The sequence below is a fragment of the Muntiacus reevesi genome, chromosome 4 (genome assembly GCF_963930625.1).
Source record: "Muntiacus reevesi chromosome 4, mMunRee1.1, whole genome shotgun sequence".
Lineage (NCBI taxonomy): Eukaryota > Metazoa > Chordata > Mammalia > Artiodactyla > Cervidae > Muntiacus > Muntiacus reevesi.
This window is the reverse complement of record NC_089252.1, coordinates 157,929,482-157,947,902: the sequence shown is the minus strand read 5'-3', so window position 1 is coordinate 157,947,902 and position 18,421 is coordinate 157,929,482. Positions and strand designations below refer to the sequence as shown.

Below are 18,421 nucleotides of genomic sequence, written 5' to 3'. Positions count from 1 at the left end.
GATATATCTCAGACATTTAAAAAGGCAGGAGGCTAAAAATGGTAAGAAAAAATAATACCTCTTCAATTTCTGAATTATGCAGCCAAAGTGAAAAATAAAAATCTCAGTCATCCTTTATGTGGCCATTATTTTTTCAAAAATTCTGGCTTTCAACAGATCTACTTGACTCTCCTCTGGAGAACAAGAACTCTGAGCATGGGACCAACAGGTCTGCGTGCTAAGTTGCTTCAGTCGTGTCTGACTCTTTGTGACCCTATGGACTGTAGCCCACCAGGCTCCTCTGTCCATGGGATTCTCCAGGCAAGAATACTGGAGTGGGTTGCCATTTCCTTCTCCAAGGGATCTTCTTGACCCAGGGAATCTTCCTGACCCAGAAATCCAACCCTGTCTATCTCCCGCATTGGCAGGTGGGTTCTTTACCGATGGTGTCACCTGGAAAACCCACAGGTTAGCTTCAGATTTAACGCACTTGAAAAGAAAAGAACAAGATGGGGTCTATTTCTTTGCACATTCACATTCAGAATGGAGATGTCTGAGCACTGTCAGTTAACCAACTCAAGTGTCACTTTGAAATACACATTTATCTCATGCAATGCAGTTCTCTTAGAATGACAAACTTTGATCTTGGGGACAGAAGGGAAGAATAGAACTGTCTCTTAGGGCTTTGGCATATTCGCCAATTATTCATATTATCTCTGTTGGCCTTTAAAGTATATCACATCCTACTTAACTTCTAGGGAGTTCTTACTTACTAACCAACAATCTTGGCTTCTTCTGTCCTGTCCTGATGAAACCTGACTCAAGAACAAGCTAAAGCGCCATTGACATATCTCTGTCTTTTTGTCTAAGGGAACAAATATATCATAACATTTGAGGAATGAAATGCTCAGGACAACAAAAATTATCTTACACAGTTACTAAGCCTATTCTCCAATCCTTGTGGGATATATGTTTTGCCAAGTATTAATCCTTAATAAATATGCAACAAATTATGTTTTCAGTGGAAAGAAAACTTGTTTCAAAACATTTACATCCTTATATTTATGTAATTGCATAAATCACAGTGCTTTTTCTATGTCAATTTTGCATGATTTTATTTTTAATAAAATAAATAGAATTAATAAAGGTATGCAGGTTCTTTGCGAAAACACATCATGACAATCTATTCAGAAAATGGTAATTCCAACCAAAGTGGGCAGGAGTAGTTCAGTCTATTCAGATCTAGGAAGCATTGCTAAATTTTGTGTGAGTTCTAAGGTGTCTGTGATTTCTTCTCATTCCTTTGTGGGTATTATTCCACTGATTTTTGGTTACTGTTGAGAAGCCAATTGTTAGTCATTCTGGTTGTTAAAACAATCTCTGCAGTGTTTTTCAATTCCACAGGTGTGTCTAGTTATAGATTTATTTTATTTATCCAGTCTAGGATTTACTGTGAGAGATCAAGTCTTTTACCAATTTTGGAAAATACCTAGACATTATTTCCTCAAATATTACTTCTTTTTTTATATTCTCCCTTTTCTTCTAAAATATCCACTAGACATATATTGGACATCTAAATACTGTCCTCTGAAACTCTATTTCACATTTTTGGTCATTTTGATCTTCTAGGTAATTTCCTTAGCTCTGCTTTTTAATCCAGGAATTATTTATTCAACTGTGTCCAGCCTGCCAATCAACTTTTCTCATGAAGTTTTTTCACTTTAATGTCTGTATAATATTTATTTCTAGGACTCTTTGGTTTGTTTTTAAATCTTCCTAGTGTTTTTTGATAGTAAATTGTTCTTTTGTCAAGTTTTTTAATTTTATATTTTGTATGTTTGATTATAAAAAAGCCTGTATTTATAGTTTATATTGTTTCAATTTCTAATAGGTCTATTTCTACTATTCGTTGTTTCTGCTTTTTACTTATGTTGGTTATTTACATGTGTGTCTCAGAAGTTTGACTTCTGAGTTTATATTTGCTGGGCTTTTTCCTTTGAAATTCTGTGTAGTGTTTGCTGTGCAGATAGCTGAAGATTTTGTTTTTGTAAAGTGCCATACCAATGCAGTATTACTTTTAATTTTTTAATCAAATGAATATAAACTAGTTTATAAATGATTTACATACATTAAAAATTACTATTTTATATTAATTACTTACCACTTGGTGCTTCCTGGTTTTTGAATTCTGAATACTCCAGAGTACCTTCCTACTGATCGCATGAGAAGGCCAGACTTTGATAGATTAATTTCCTGTTATAATCCTATTTTGGTAGGCAGGTTTATTTTTGTGGTTCACCCTTTCACTGAAGGTATAGCCCTTGCAGGTGTTCATTTCATGGAAGGTCTCAGTTCTAAGTCCTGGCTCCTGCAAGCCCAAGACTTTGTCTCCAGTTCTTGTATTATCATGAAAACACAAGTAACCTGTAATTCTCTGGTTTTATGCATTTTATTCAGTTTTTGACTACTTGAATTTACTTTCTCCCCCAAGCTCTGCTATGCATGCCATCTCATATTTCACTCAGTATGACTGGTTTTTCAGATTATCTAGCTTGCTATATTATATAAGTTCTATGTATATATACATGAGTATAAATACACAGAGAATATACCTTTAAAACTTGAAGAACTTTTTTCCTGCCATGAAGATAAATTGTCATAGATATTAAACAACTGTGCAGGACTTGTCAGCGGCTTATTATGTTGACAAATTGATATTGGGTGAAATAGCTAAGACTATTAGGGATTATTTTATTATGCCACTTTAGGTTTTCATATAAGATTCATAGAAATGCATTTATTTAGTAAGCATATAGCTAATGTAGTATATAACTTCATCTACTGGCCAAAAATATACTTTTTTTTTCCCCAGGATAAATTTCAGAAAAAGATTCTTTGTCTAGTGTAGCAAAAATGGAAGAAAACAACAAAACTTTAAAAGAACTTTAAGTTGCTCTTTGTGAATTCAAGTTTTCTGCATTAGTAGCATGGTTATACTATGGTCGGTGGTTGCAACTCACCAAAGGAGTAAAAGAGAAATTTCCATTTTCTTAAATTTTTATTGTCAGGGTGAGATGTGGGCTTAGTAATTTTGATCAGAAAACAAACACAAATGCTGGCTAAAATCAGACTGTAAATTATCTCAATAGGATGTCATGAAATGTAGGCAGTGCCTAGGATAGCACTCTTTGGGAATTACACAGTTTTATTTTTATGATGCAAAATACAGAAAGCATATTCTATAAGCTAGATCCTTAGAAAAGTTTACTAGTTTGGAGTGGGATCTAATTTTGTCTCTTTCTTGGATTTTGTTTTATGAAAATATTGAGAAAGCCGTTTGGTTTGGTTGACTTCAAATCTTTCTCCAAATTTCACTTTCTCAGTGAGATGTATCCCCCACCCCCTGTATAACATCACAGCTTACTCTTCTCCTACTGCTCCCTATGGCTCAGACACCCAGTCCCCTTATCCCACTCTACTGTTTTTCCTACAGCATTTATCCCATCTAATATGCTATATTCTTATGAAATTCTGCTTCTTGCTTTTCGTCTGTCTCCCCCTCACTAGAAAGTTAAAATCTACCAAGGGCAGGAATCTTTGTGTTTGTTTACTAATAAACTGCCAGCAACTAAAATAGTATCTGGGGCTTTCCTGGTGGCGAAGTGTAAAGAACTCACCTGCCAAATGTAGGAGATGTGGATTTAGTCCCTGGTCCAGGGAGATCCCCCATGCTGTGAAGCAACGAAGCCCATGTACCACAACTACTGAGTCTGCGCTCTTGAGCCCACAGGTTGCAGCTACTGAAGCCTGAGGCCCCTAGAGCCCGCGCTCCACCGCAAGAGAAGCCAGCACAGTGTGTGTGTGCGTGTTAGAAGCTCAGTCGTGTCCGACCCTGCGATCCCGTGGACTGCAGCCCGCCAGGCTCCTCTGTCCACGGTGAGAAGTCCGCAAACCGCAGCTAGAGAGTAGCGCCCGCTCTCCACAAGCAGAGAAAAGCCCGTGCGGCAATGAAGACCCAGCACAGCCGTAAATAAATACGTAAGTAAATAAAATAGTATCTGTCACTTAGAGGTGCTCAAAAATTGCTCATGATGTAAATGAACAATTTTTTATTTCCCTGTTATAAATCAGAGTGGTGATTCAGGGCCCTTCATTTTCTTACATAGATATATGGATACAAATGTGAACGGTGCATGCCAAGCACATTGATTTCACTGAAAGAAAGCTATCATTCATAGGACACCAGTTACTATTTTTTGGGAGCATAAACTGACCTAGCCTTTCAATGTCTTAACATCCTAAATTTGTTAGAAAGTATATGGTAATTTTCCTTAAACAATCTCTGTTCTAGAGCAACAGAAAAAATAACAATGTTCTGCACTTGGAAAAAGGTCATACCTCATTTTTTTCCTTGAGTTTTGTGATCATAACAATCACGGGACTGTCCTCCTGCCAAACCATCTGCCAGAAATCATTCACGGTGTTGATCATGGGGCCCTGTGTGGCGATGAATGCTTTCTCTTTGCCACTGTAGCCCTAGTTTGAGAAAAAAAGAAAAAATGTTGGTTTTGAAGTCCATGCCTTGCACTGAAAGTTTAGGTGAAAGATCTTCAAAACAAAGCAACTCTGCAGGTCCAAAAGCTACACAGACTTTTGAGGCTTCATTGATTCTAGCACCACCATTCTTGTGGTTGTTCTCTCAACAAGTCAAGCATAGCACACGGTACTGAGGGTTGTGAAGCTTAGTCCTCCCCGGAGCACCTCAGAGGGAGCACTGTGGCCACAGACACACAGGAAAGGAAGACCTACCAACATTGATTATGACCAAGCGAGCAAAACAAAACTTGCTAGTAACCAAGTTAAATCAAAATTAATCTATTCTGAGGGGTGAAAAAAAAAAACCCCCAACAATTCCAGATAGTGAATCGACATGCTTATCAGAAAGAAATTTAGGTTTATTTACTTACCCTAATATAATTAGCATTGATGTAAGTGCTCAATGAATCAGTTACATTTTTTGGTCTTAAACATACTCTACTGAGGGGATCTAATGAAGAAAACAAGAAAGAATAGGTTAACCAGATTTATTCTTTTAAGTTTCTTAGAATGTCAGTGGGGCTTCCCTAGTGGCTCAGATGGTAAAGAATCTGCCTGTAATGCAGGAGACCTATGTTCCACCCCTGGGTCAGTAAGATCCCCTGGAGAAGGGAAGGGCAACCCACTCCAGTATTCTTGCCTGGATAATCCCATGGACAGAGGAACCTGGCAGGTACAGTCCATAGGGCTACAAAGAGTCAGACATGACTGAGCATGCATGTATTTATCATCAATTTTCTGTGTGTACATAGAGTACATACTCTAGTCACAAGGGCCAAGGGCAATCTCCCAACTACTCCACATTCTTGCAGATTCTATGTTTTTGCGCATATTGTTTCCCTGCCGTCTCTGCATGGGCAAGTCGTCCTCATTCTTCAGGACTCAGTTCAAGAGATCCTTCCTTCCTTGTCTTCCTGGCAGAATTAGGCATTCCCTTCTTTGCTCAGGCTGCTTGAATTTTATTTTAGTATTTAATATCTTGTATTTTAAGTGCTTCTATTCTTGCTTACCCTCAATGGATTACTATGAGCCCCTTGAGAACAAAGACTGTCTTTAATTAACTTTTATATCTTTCGTGATTTCTACTTGATATGTGGCTCAGAGTGTGTTTAATATCAGAATTAATTTCAATTAGAAAGAGTTAAAAGAATGCTTTTCTTCTAGGTTTGTCTCTTTTCATAGCAAAGGGGACGAGAAAACTATTTCTTTTCAGTATGCACTGATTATTAAAAGTTTCCACAAATGGCCTAAACCACTCACACTTGAAAAGAAGCCCACTTCCTTCAGTTTTTATAATGCCTATGATGTATATGATTTACTGGGAACTCAACCCCAAAATTGCTTAGAAGCAGGTTCCTTGTCAAGCTAAACTAAATTTATGTTGAAAACTGGTAATTTACAGTATTTTCAAATATTTAGAGATTTTGAAATACTTAAAAAAATACAATATACAATACAATACAATATACAATGGAGTAGGAGAAAATGAAAATGAATTGAAGCCTTTTTAAAGCTAGTTTAGTCTAATAAAAAGCCAAATAATAAAAAACAGAATTTTGTCATTATTGCCATCATGTATTACTGTTTTCATCTTTACTGTTATAATTTTATTCATGCAGTGCATGAATTCAATGTTACATTGGACACTGATCACATTTGCCCCTCTCTCCTGCTCTTCTCTTTTTACTTCTTTTGCTTTCTTCCTTTCATTCTTTCTTCTCTTCCCTTCTTCCTTACATCCTTTTCCTTCCTCCATCCTTCGCTCTCTTCTTCTTTCCTTCTTGTTTCTCTTTTCCTCTCTACAAAGTATTACACAAACATGTAGGTCTGGTGTACAGAATACTTGAAAGTTTGCCCTCTTCTCCATCTCTTTAATATACCTCTGACAATCTTAAATCTTCTATTTAACAGACAGAATGATACCTGGATCCTGATATTTTGATTAGAATCATATCAGATTTTGTCAAAGGTTATACTGGGCTGACGCAGTGCCCATGAATTTGAGCAAACTCGAGGAGACAGATGACGGAGGAGCCTGGTGTGCTGCAGTTCTTGGAGCTGCAAAGAGTTGGACATGACAGCAACTGAACCCACATACTGGTCTGACGATTTCCTCTTCAGGAAGAAACGTGTTTAAGGTTTGAAGTCAGAGAGGAAGCTATTAGATAAGGAAAAAGCCTATCACTGCTAGTGATGGACAAAGGCAGAGATGAGAGGAATAGGATAGTTCTCAGAGATGAATTCAGGAGAAGAGGGAAATGGAAGGAAGGGCAGGGACTGGTCACACCTTCAAGGTGATTGGGAATCATCTTCAAATTTGTTGTGAAAGAGAGAGAAGAATCTAGGCCTGCTTTGTCCAATATGGTAGCCACTAGCCACGTGTAGGTAAATTTAAGTTAATTAAAACAAAGCAACATTTAAAAGTCAGTTCCTTGGGACTCCCCTGGTACTCCAGTGGCTAAGACTCCACGCTCCCAGTGCAGGCCGCCCAGGTTCTATCCTTGATCAAGGAACTAGATCCCATATCCTGCAACTAAAGAGCTCGCATGTCACAACCCAAGGTTCCACGTGCCACAACTAAGACACAGCACAGTCAAATAAAATAAGTAAATATTAAAAAAAATAAAAATAAGCTGCTTTCTTTAAAAAAAAGTCAGTTCTGTGGGTGCACTCACTTCACTTCAAGTGCTTATTGCCACATGCAGCTAATGACTATCTCATGGGAGATACAGGCTTCCCAGGTGGCGCTAGGGGTAAAGAACCCACCTGCCAGTGCAGGAGACCTAAGAGACAGATTCAATCCCTGGGTCAGGAAGATCCCCTGGAGAAGGAAATGGCAACCCACTGCAGTATTCTTGCCTGGAGAACCCCATGGACCGAGGAGCCTGGCAGGCTACAGTCCATGGGGCCACAGAAGAGTCAGAAGACTGAAGTGACTGAGCACTCAGCACACACGGGAGATAGAGAACATTTCCCTCATTGTACAGAGCTTTTGTGGACAGCGGTGATTTTGCCAGTGCAGTGATGGTTATTATGTGAAAACAGGGCTCTTCAGTACTCTTGTTTCTGAAACTGTAAATGTTCCCATAGTTAGTGTTCTTAATATCTGGAATTGTTTCTGGGATTAATGATGAATTCACTAGGAAGATAAAGAAAGGAGAAACTAACATTCGCTGAGGGTTTACTATTTCTTGGAACTTTCCAAGCCATTTTTCACATATGATTATGTAATTCTTTCAACAGCCTTATAGGGTAGTATGACTACTACTATTTTTAAGGGCAAAGAAAGGCTGGCACAGAAAGATGAAGTAGCCTGCCATAAATTGTAAATATTTTCGCCAGGATGGGAAATCAAGTCTAACTCCAATACTGTGCTTGAGTCATACAACTTGTTGCCTTAATGAGTGGTTCACTGATTTGCATATCTACTCTGTTCTAGGAACATAATATAATAAAACAGAAAACATACTGTAAGTAGGAAACATTACTAGACGTTACACTTCTAAATAAAAAGTGATGACCAGAGTAACTAAGATTTTAAAATTTGATTTATATTGTTTTATAGTTGTATAAACAAACTGAATGGAAGAAATATACATAAAAATTCTTTGTTGTACAAATAATTTCACACTGATACCAGTTTTTCCCATTGCTCTTGCGTTTAAGACATAAAGATATCCTCATCACAATATTTGTTTATATTGTAAAATAATTTGATATAAATTTGACATAAGCACTTTAATCTGCCACTTAAGAATGATCAGAGCCAGGCTGACATTGTAGATAGGAAAAAAAAAAGCTACAATTTAATTAGTTCTTGGCCATCCATATTTCTGCTGCAAAACATCCTCCAAATTACACAGTCTCACTAATATGCACAAGCTGGAAGCTTTTAAACTTAAGGGTTTATTGTAGGTTAAAAAATAAGAACAATTGTAATATTTAAAATCTTATTCATTTAAAAATTATTTTATGTACTATTTCAAACTTATCCCATCATACAGTCTAAAATAAACCATGAACAGCAGATTTTCATATTCATTCCCATCTTTTCTGATGGTTTTCCAACCAGTGATGTGACGTGTCCATGCTATATTTACTAGATTATATCTTGCATGACAGGGGGCTGGGTGGGGTATTCAGGCTACAGACATTTTCAACAGAAAATCCGTCATTTGCAACATCATTCGTCAGCACAGGTGCCCTGGTTCAAGTGACCCACCCAGTTCTGGGAATGGAAAAGCTGACACAGGACGATGAAGCAGTTGTCTGATAGCATCTGGGCAGGAAACAGAGAAGGCTGAACTTTAAAACAGTCCTAATAATTTCCAAATCCTTCTGAGATTAGGTGGGTAAGTATAATAATTGCAATGCATGTTCATGCCCTACTTACTTGTGTTTGGTAAATTTGAGATGAAAAAGCCTGAGAGAGAGAAATACCAGATGTAACACACAGCACTTTTATTCCCTTCAGTCAATTATTATTACAAAACATCTTTCAGCAATGACTGTATCTTAGGTAAACAGGTTTAACTATAAAGATCAGTTAAAAATATGTTACTGTGAAGTAACTATTACAATGTGCTTCCAACTCCAGCAGAAGGGGAAGCGCATGAACACTATTAATAGTAATTCTTGCTCTATTAGCATAAATATGGAGAATTTGGAGGTTTATGAATGAAATAATAAACTGAATTATGAAAACGCTACTATTTCAGTGTTAATACATTGAAACAAACCTTTGTGGCTCCATCTTTCCAGAGTTATTGCCCTGAGATGTTTATGGGTTTTGTCATGATCCCAACCACATCTGTTTGTTCAGTGATTGACAATATTGCTTCCTCTCCAAAGTATTTTTGCCTTTCTAGGCAGAATTGATTACTCCATCCTCCTACACCACTCGGGCAACATTTCTATTCTGGTTGTTATTGTTGTTCTTTAGTTGCTAAGTCATGTCCTTTGCAACCCCATGGACGCTCACATTGGACATAATTACTCATTACATGTATCTTCTCTGGTCCATGACCTCTTTGATATTATATGATCTTCCTTATTCTTTCCTGGTTCCTGGCATTTAGCTCACTGCTTGACATCGATAAATTTCACAGTTAAATTTGATTTTAAAATAGTCTAAGCAGTGTTTCTCAAAGTGTGGTCCTGGTATCACTTACATCAGAGTCACCTGTTTGCTAGAAGTACAGATTCTTGGGCCCAACAGAACCCACTTAAACAGAATCCTCAGGGTGGAGCACAAGATGCCACATTTCTAACAAAGACTCGGGTGATTGCTATGCATAATGAAGTCTTTCTGTAAAAGCATTTTTTGGAGACATAATTCATATACCATACAATTCACTTGTGTGAGGTGTACCATCACAGAGTTTATTTTTATTTGTTTAATTCACAGAGTTGTACAACCATCAGTGATGAAAGGCATGTGGGCAGTTGTGTTTGGGTTTGAATCTTGCTTCTTTAATATCTATAGATCTCAGTTTTCCTCCTCTGCAGCAAAGGAACAGTAATATCTTTCCGAGTTATGAGAGTGACCTGAGCACTTTATCACGTGCAAAGCCCTGGGCTTTACAACAGCCGTGTGACGGGGACACTACTACTTCTATCTCGCAGATGAAGTAAGGAATTTACCCAAGGCCATAGAGTAAGCACTCCAGCTGGATAGGAACCCCAGCTCTTTGGTTCTGTAGGCAGCCCTATAGACTCTTTTCTGTAAGGATGCGAGATAAATATTTCTAGCAAGGGCAACATTTTCATCATCCCCCAAACAAACTCCATACCCTTTTCTTTTCTTTTCTCATGCCTTCCAACACTTCTATCGCTACAGATTTGCCTAACTGGACACTTCATATGAATGGCCTCACGCAATATGAGGTTTTGATGGCTTCTTTCACTTAGCATAATGTGTTCAGGGTTCATCCGTGTCATGGTATGCATCAGTACCTCATTGCTTTTTATTACTGAATAATACTATATTATGTGAACATACAACATTTTATTTATCCATTCATTAGGTGATGAATATTTTGGTTGATTCTACCCTTCGAGCTATTATGAGTAATACTGTTACAAACATTTGTGTACAACTTTTGTGTGGACACATGTTTTTATTTTTCTTACATATATACCTAGGAGTAAAATATCTGAATCATATAGTAACTTTAGGTTTTACCTTTTGAGGAAATACCAGATTGTTCTTCAGTAGCTGTACCATATTATATCCCTACCATCAAAGTATGAAGTTTCCAATTTCTCTACATCCTTGCCAACACTTTCTACTATCTTTCTTTTAAATTATGATCATGTGGATATGAAGTGGTATCTCACCATGGTTTTGATTTCCCTGATGCCTAATGGTGTCAGGCATCTTTTCATATGTTTGTTGGCTATTTGTATATTCTTTTATGGAGAAATGGCTATTCAAGTCCTTTGCTCATTTCAAAATTGAGGTATTTGTCTTTATATAATTGAGTTATAAGAGAGTTCTTTATATATTATAGATACAAATCCTTTATTAGGTGTATAATTTATAAATTTTTCTCCCAATTTGTGTCAGTGTCATCTTTTTAGTTTTTTATGGGTTGGGAAGAGCCCCTGGAGAAGGAAATGGCAACCCACTCCAGTATTTTTGCCTGGAGAATCCCATGGATGGAAGAGCCTGGTGGGCTACAGTCCACAGGGTTGCAAAGAGTCATACATGACTGAGCGACTTCACTCACTTAGAAGCACAAAACTTTTTAATTTTGATCAAGTTCAACTTTTTTTCTTTTGTTTCTTATACTTTTGGTGTCATATCTAAGAAACTATTGATGAATTCAAGGTCATGAGGATTGACATCTGTTTTATGTGAAAAGTTTTATAGTTTTGGTTTTTACATTTAGAATATCCATTTTGATCTTATTTTGAATTAATTTTTGTATGTTGTGTGAGGCGTTATTTTATTTTTTGCTTGTGGCTATCCAGTTTCTCAGCATCATTTATTGAAAAGGTCATTCTTTTCCCCTGAATTATTTGACACCCTTAGTGAAAATTAATTGACCATAACGTGTGCTACAGTAAAGTTTAGAACCATAGGTCTACTGGAATTGTGAGCAGACCATTGTAACAAGAGTAATACAAGATAAAATTACTAACCTTTGCCCACTCTAACCGTTATTAGTTTTTTCTTCTTTTGGCCGCACCACTTGCAGGATCTTAGTTCCCCGACCAGGGATTGAACTTGGCCTTAGCATGAAAGCACTGACTCCTAACCACTCCACCGCCAGGGAATTCCACTTTAATGATTATTAGTCTTGAGCTGTGTTTGCAATTCCAAATTTGGTGTGTATATGGAAGTTGTGAGGATGGGAAATGTTGAGGGAGGGGTACGACACAAACTAGTTAATTCAAGAAACTTACTTGGCAAAATGGTCTTATAGCGATTTTTGGTTCCATGACGTGGGATGTCAATTTCTTTGGGATCCACAAAGTTCATTGGTATTTCCTGCAAAAATAAGTGATATAAAATACTGTATCTGATGCTGCCACAAAGAAAATCTTCATGGGGGGCCATCTGATCCAGAGCTTTATTGGACTTCAAAGTCATTTATGAAACAACAGACCACCGCCTCTGGTTTGCCAACACCCTTCCTTTCCCAAACACGTCAGCTTCACCCTGACAAGCTGACTCTAAGAAATGGCTTTGTGTGTTAGATAGTATTATTTGATATGTAGTTTTTAAGGAGACATAGAAAGGTTTGGTTAGGTTTTAAGAATCCTGTTCTGACATAATTGCTGGAAATTTATAAACAGGTGGCTGAAAAACTTTTTTTAAGTGTATTTAGATTTCTTCCAATCTTTGTGTAGATTTAATACTAAATTTTTTTATTATGACAGATTCTGTTTTAACATTAACTGTGACTCTTTTAGGATTATGAAAAACTTCCCCTCAAATGGTAAACATAAAGGGCATTTTTGTTGATTTAACTAATAATGATATGATGCATTTTTGTATTAAGGAATGGTTTTTAATTTTACTGTTCCATTTCTGGTTGTAAATGCAGTATTTGTAGTGAACGGCATTTATACACTGTCTTCTAGCAATTAACAAGAATACAAATATATTTATTAAGTCAGAATATATGCCAAATGATGGAGGAGGGAACATTTAGATCAGGAGTCACTCTACATGTTAGACCTAAAAGGTGAGCATCTGATTTTGACTGGAACAAAGGAAACAAGAAGCCAAAGTTTTCAAAAGGTTCTAAACAAATATTTAAGGAGTTGATTATACAAAGTGGTATGTTCTCTAACTTAAAACCCTGCAAAGGATTGCTTAGATAAATGTGAATTAAAATACCTTTTATCCCTGGATCACATAAAATAATATTTTTGTTACCTACACTTTCTCCAAAAGAAAATAAAACTTGACAGCCTAGTATTCATTGAAATGAAAGAACTTATCTACAAATTTATTTAAATTGTCCTTGTTTTCAGGCAATCTGAAAATTCAGGAAAAGCCTGACTATACTAAGAATTTAAGACTCGGTCCATAGAGAGGAGAAGCTTACTTTAAAAACATCATTTCTGAAACTTGCATTATTTTAGACATTTATAATTTATTCCTGTTCTTTTCTCCAACTAAATGTTAAAATTTCATATTTTCAAGTTACCAAAATAAGCAAAATTGTTGACTATTCAATAGAAACCACATGTTCATGCTTAGTAATTTCAAATAGGTTAGCCTGTTTTGGCAAAGTCATGATTAGCTTTATTCCTCCCATTCTTTCTTGTTTTCTGACACACACAGACAATTTATTATCTTCCAGCATTCTCTCTCTCTATTCATTGTTGGCCTCATCTTCACTTTCAAGGAAGTAGTCTATGTTAAAGGCTTACCTCACTGAACTATCTGCAGTTCAAGAAACATACCTTTGACCACTTACATGATCACTGATTGGTTTGTTTATCCCCCCCAGGTTTCATTTTTTTTCATACATAAAGAGATGACATGCTACAAAGTCTAATTTTTAAAACTACATGCTTGGTATTTTACTTTGGACACTTAATAGTTGATGAAGTAATAGATCAAACCTATGGCTGGCTCATGAAAGGGCAGTTGCAAACACCTGACTCACCCTAGAGTGTTCAATTTATCATACCCAACAGATATGCTTAAACTGTACAACTGCTTTAAGATGCAAGTGGTTCTAGAAAATGGATATTCCCCTGGAGAAACAGTTGGACCTAAGAAGGTCTAATGTGTCTCCATGCTCTCTGGATAAAATGTGTTTTATGCATTAAGTTGTTACCAGCAACAATGATAGGTCATCATCATTTTTAGCTGAATGAAACTCACCATTATCTTTAGCCCACATTTAGTCTTCATTTTGTGTTTCTTATTTCATTAAAAGGTGTTATATGCACCCTGTTGCTAAGTCTAAAAATGGGGATGTCTTTCCTAACCTCCCTTTTTCTTGACTGACTTACCTCATTAAGGCCACTGCTTGTAGACTCCTATAGACCCTTCCAATTTTCACTGCTACTTCTTTAGTTTTGACTAATCACAGCTTCATAGGATAATCTCTAGAGTCTCCAAAATACCTCTTTCCAATGCAGACTCTACTGCCGATAGTAATTTTAAAAAACTTTTTATTTTTTATTGGAGTATAGCCTATTAACAATGTTGTGATAGTTTCAGGTGGACAGAAAAGGGACTCAGTCATACATGCGATGTATCTGATCTCCCCTAAGTTCCCTCTCATCCGGGCTGCCACATAACATTGAGCAGAGTTCCCTGTGCTATGCAGTAGGTCTCTGCTTGTTGCTTCTCCATTTAAAATATAGCAGTGTGTACCTCTCGATCCCAAACTCCCTAACTGGATAGTAACCTTTTTTAAACACAAGATAAATCCAAACCCTCAGTAACATATTAAGTCTTAGATTTGTTTTATATCTGAAGCTCAATTTTTGTTACTTCCCACCTTAATTTTAATGCTCGTGTCAAATTGAACAATTTAATTTCCCAAATAGTGACAAGCAAGCCTGCTCTGTCATCCTGGAATGGTCAGCTCATTCTTGCCACTTCTTTGCCTGGCCAGCTTCTATACCCTCTGCCTTAATTTAGGTATCATCCTGGTTTGAACACTCACCAATAGTTGATGAGATGCAGGGTGGACCTGAAATCTTTGCAGTTAACCTACAGAACTGTAATCATTTTACTATGAGCTGACAGTGTCATTTTGGAATGTGCCTCTAGTGGCTAGAATATCAAAATGCCTCCTGAAGAGTGAATAACAAACAGTAAGCTTACCATGAATTCACTTTGGAGTAAATGTGAACTTGCCACGACGTCCCTCAGCTGCGACCTTGTGAGAATTCGGCTGGCTGACTGCAGGTACTCCATGGCTACCTTCTCCCGTGGGGTTGGTATGGCCACAAAGGGTTCAACATTGCCCAAGCTACTCATGTCCAATGTAAGAGATACGTTGGACCCTCGCCTACATTGGAGGAAAATGCTATTAGGTTTAAACACTGTATGGATTGTTTTCAGCAGATCAGTTTGTCTTCCTGTATATACACATAATTCAGTGAGAACTATTACAGAAATAAGGACCTTCTTTTAGGGTACCATAATTGATGATAGCAATTACTGTAGCTTCTCTACAGCAAACTGACAGTTTTGTTGTTGGAGAAACCACTCTGAACTGAGAAAATGAACTATAGTTTATTAAGGGAAATAGCTGCTATGGAAATAATAAGACGGCTAATAAATGAATAAGATGGCTAATAAATTAAGTGAAAAATTCAGGGAAAGTAAACAGCATTTGAATTGAGGAATAAGATGTAACACAAACCTACTTTATCTGTATATCTGACAGTCCAGTATAAAAATTCTGTATCCACCCTAGCTAATATTTTTGACATCAATATATTATACTTATGATTTTACTAAACTGAAGTTCAGAGGAGAAAAACAATCTATTTATTTTAGTTCAAGTGATTGCCATTGAAATAGAATTTAAAAGTTCAAAATGTATTTTTTTTATAGTTTCTGGTAAATTCCTAAAAGATAACTGTTTCATTCTGTATACATATGTATACATTTTGTCCTGTATATGTATGTATGCATATATGTATGTACTTGCATATGTATGTATTTAATTCTGTGATAAACTTACAACAGGAAGACCACAGACCCTCATACTAAATTACAATTGAGCCTCTCTCTGTGATTTCCCTCTTGTTGGGAGGCAAGGTGTGGTTCTTCCAACATATAAAGGCTCCCTGTGTCCTGAACAGAAGGTGTGAGTGCCTCTTACTAATAACATTAGGTGTATGGAATCAAGGAGTAACTATCAAATAGCATGTGTTGAGGGTCAAATAGTACATTAAAGTGCTGCACTCAATATGCCAACAAATTTGGAAAACTCAGCAGTGGCCACAGGACTGGGAAAGCTGAGTTTTCTTTCCAATCCCAAAGAAAGGCAATGCCAAAGAATGTTCAAACTACTGCACAACTGCACTCATCTCAGATGCTGGCAAAGTAATGCTCAAAATTCTCTAAGCCAGGCTTTAATAGTATGTGAACTGAGAACTTCCAGATGTTCAAGCTGGATTTAGAAAAGGCAGAGGGACCAGAGCTCAAATTGCCAACATCTGTTGGAACATAGGAAAGGCAAGAAAATTCCAGAAAAACATCTACTTCTGCTTTATTGACTATGCCAAAGCCTTTGACTGTGTGGATCACAACAAACAGTGGAAAATTCTTAAACAGATGCGAATACTAGACCACCTTACCTGCCTCCTGAGAAATCTGTATGCAGGTCAAGAAGTAACAGTTATTTGTTTCACCCTAGATAATATACATGTTTTGATGCTGTTCTCTCGAAACATCCCACTCTCGCCTTCTCCCAGAGTCCAAAATTCTGTTCTGTACACCTGTGTCTCTTTTTCTGTTTTGCATATAGGGTTATCGTTACCATCTTTCTAAATTCCATATATATGCATTAGTATACTGTATTGGTCTTTATCTTTCTGGCTTACTTCACCCAGGCTGGATGCATGAGACAAATGCTTGGGCCTGGTGCACTGGGAAGACCCAGAGGAATCGGGTGGAGAGGGAGGTGGGAGGGGGGGTCGGGATGGGGAATACATGTAAATCTATGGCTGATTCATGTCAATGTATGACAAAAACCACTAAAATATTGTAAAGTAATTAGCCCCCAACTAATAAAAATAAATGAAAAAAAAAAAGTAACAGTTAGAACCAGACACGGAACAATGGACTGGTTCCAAATTGAGAAAGGAGGTATACTGTCAAGGTTGTATATTGTCACCCTGATTATTTAACTTATATGTAGACTACATCATGCGAAATACTGGGCTGGATGAAGCAAAGGCTGGAATCAAGGTTGCTGGGAGAAATATCAATAACTTCAGATATGCAGATGACACCACCCTTATGGCAGAAAGTGAAGAGGAACTAAAGAGCCTCTTGATGAAGGTGAAAGAGGAGAGTGAAAAAGCTGGCTTAAAACTCAATATTCAAAAAATGAAGATTATGGCATCTGGTACCATCATTTCATGGCAAATAGATGGGGAAACAATGGAAACAGTGAGAGACTTTATTTTTGGGGTCTCCAAAATCACTGCAGATGGTGGCTGCAGCCATAAAATTAAAAGACGCTTGCTCTTTGGAATAAAAGTTATGACCAACCTAGACAACACGTTAAAAAGCAAAGACATTACTTTCCTGACAAAGGTCCGCCTAGTCCAAGCTATGGTTTTTCCAGTAGTCATGTATGGATGTGAGAGTTGGACTATAAAGAAAGCTGAGCACCGAAGAAGATTCTTTTGAACAGTAGTGTTGGAGATGACTCTTGAGAGTCTCTTGGACTGCAAGGAGATCAAACCAGTCAATCCTAAAGGAAATTAATCCTGAATATTTACTGGAAGGACTGATGCTGAAGCTGAAGCTCCAATACTTTGGCCTCCTGATGTGAAGAACTGACTCTTTGGAAAAGACCCTGATGCTGGAAAAGATTGAGGCAGGAGGAGAAGGGAACGACAGAGGATGAGATGGTTGGATGGCATCACCAACTTGATGGACATGAGTATGAGCAAGCTCTGGGGATTGGTGATGGCCAGGGAAGGCTTGCATGCTGCAGCCCACAGGATCACAAAGAGTTAGACATGAATGAGCAACTGAACTGACTGAGGGTCAAGGTCAGAGAGTGTATTTAAAGAATTTTTAAATTTAAAGGGGACTGAGGTGTGTGTCAGGTGATCAAATTTGGTGCCAAGTGGTTATTGTCCCAGGAAAATGGAGAGCTGGCATATACGAGCCAAAATGAATCCAAGTAGAGAATACAAGCAGATAGTTCAGTTCAGGTTCAGTTCAGTCGCTCAGTCATACCATTGTATTCAGTGCCCCTGGCCCCGCCGTAGGCCACTGTTGACCCATGCCTCCGCCAGAGACTCCTGGACACTCACAGGCAAGTCTGGCTCAGTGTAGCATATTACTTCCTTTAAATGGTGTTTAACATGTATGAAGTACTACATCAAGAAACGCTGAAGTGGTTAGAGCTTAATTTTAAGAAATAGAAAATGATTAGAACACACAGCAAAAAATTCATTAAATGAAAATATGTCAGTTCTTTCCTCTTACGAATCTGCTTCCAGTTGCAGCTTTGGTGTCATTCTACGTTTTGATATATAATGCTGTCATTTTCATTAATTTCTAAATGGTTTGTAGTTGTAGTTTAATTCTTGCTTTAACTCGAGGGTAATTTAGCTGTTTGCCCACTCATTTTCCTTATTAATATCTAGTACATGAAATGTACATAGAAACCAG

The 18,421-nt window shown here is 37.4% G+C and overlaps 1 protein-coding gene across 1 annotated transcript in view; it reads right to left on the bottom strand.

The window, feature by feature from the left end:
• Nucleotides 1-18,421, bottom strand: part of PTPRR (protein tyrosine phosphatase receptor type R) — a 264,879-nt gene that overhangs the window by 37,690 nt on the left and 208,768 nt on the right. The window contains exons 7-10 of the mRNA XM_065932177.1: nucleotides 14,879-15,065; nucleotides 11,986-12,070; nucleotides 4,947-5,026; nucleotides 4,378-4,515 (exon numbers count right to left, since the gene is read on the bottom strand). Of these exons, the coding sequence (XP_065788249.1) occupies nucleotides 4,378-4,515; nucleotides 4,947-5,026; nucleotides 11,986-12,070; nucleotides 14,879-15,065 (490 nt within the window). The remainder of the gene's footprint in view (nucleotides 1-4,377; nucleotides 4,516-4,946; nucleotides 5,027-11,985; nucleotides 12,071-14,878; nucleotides 15,066-18,421) is intronic.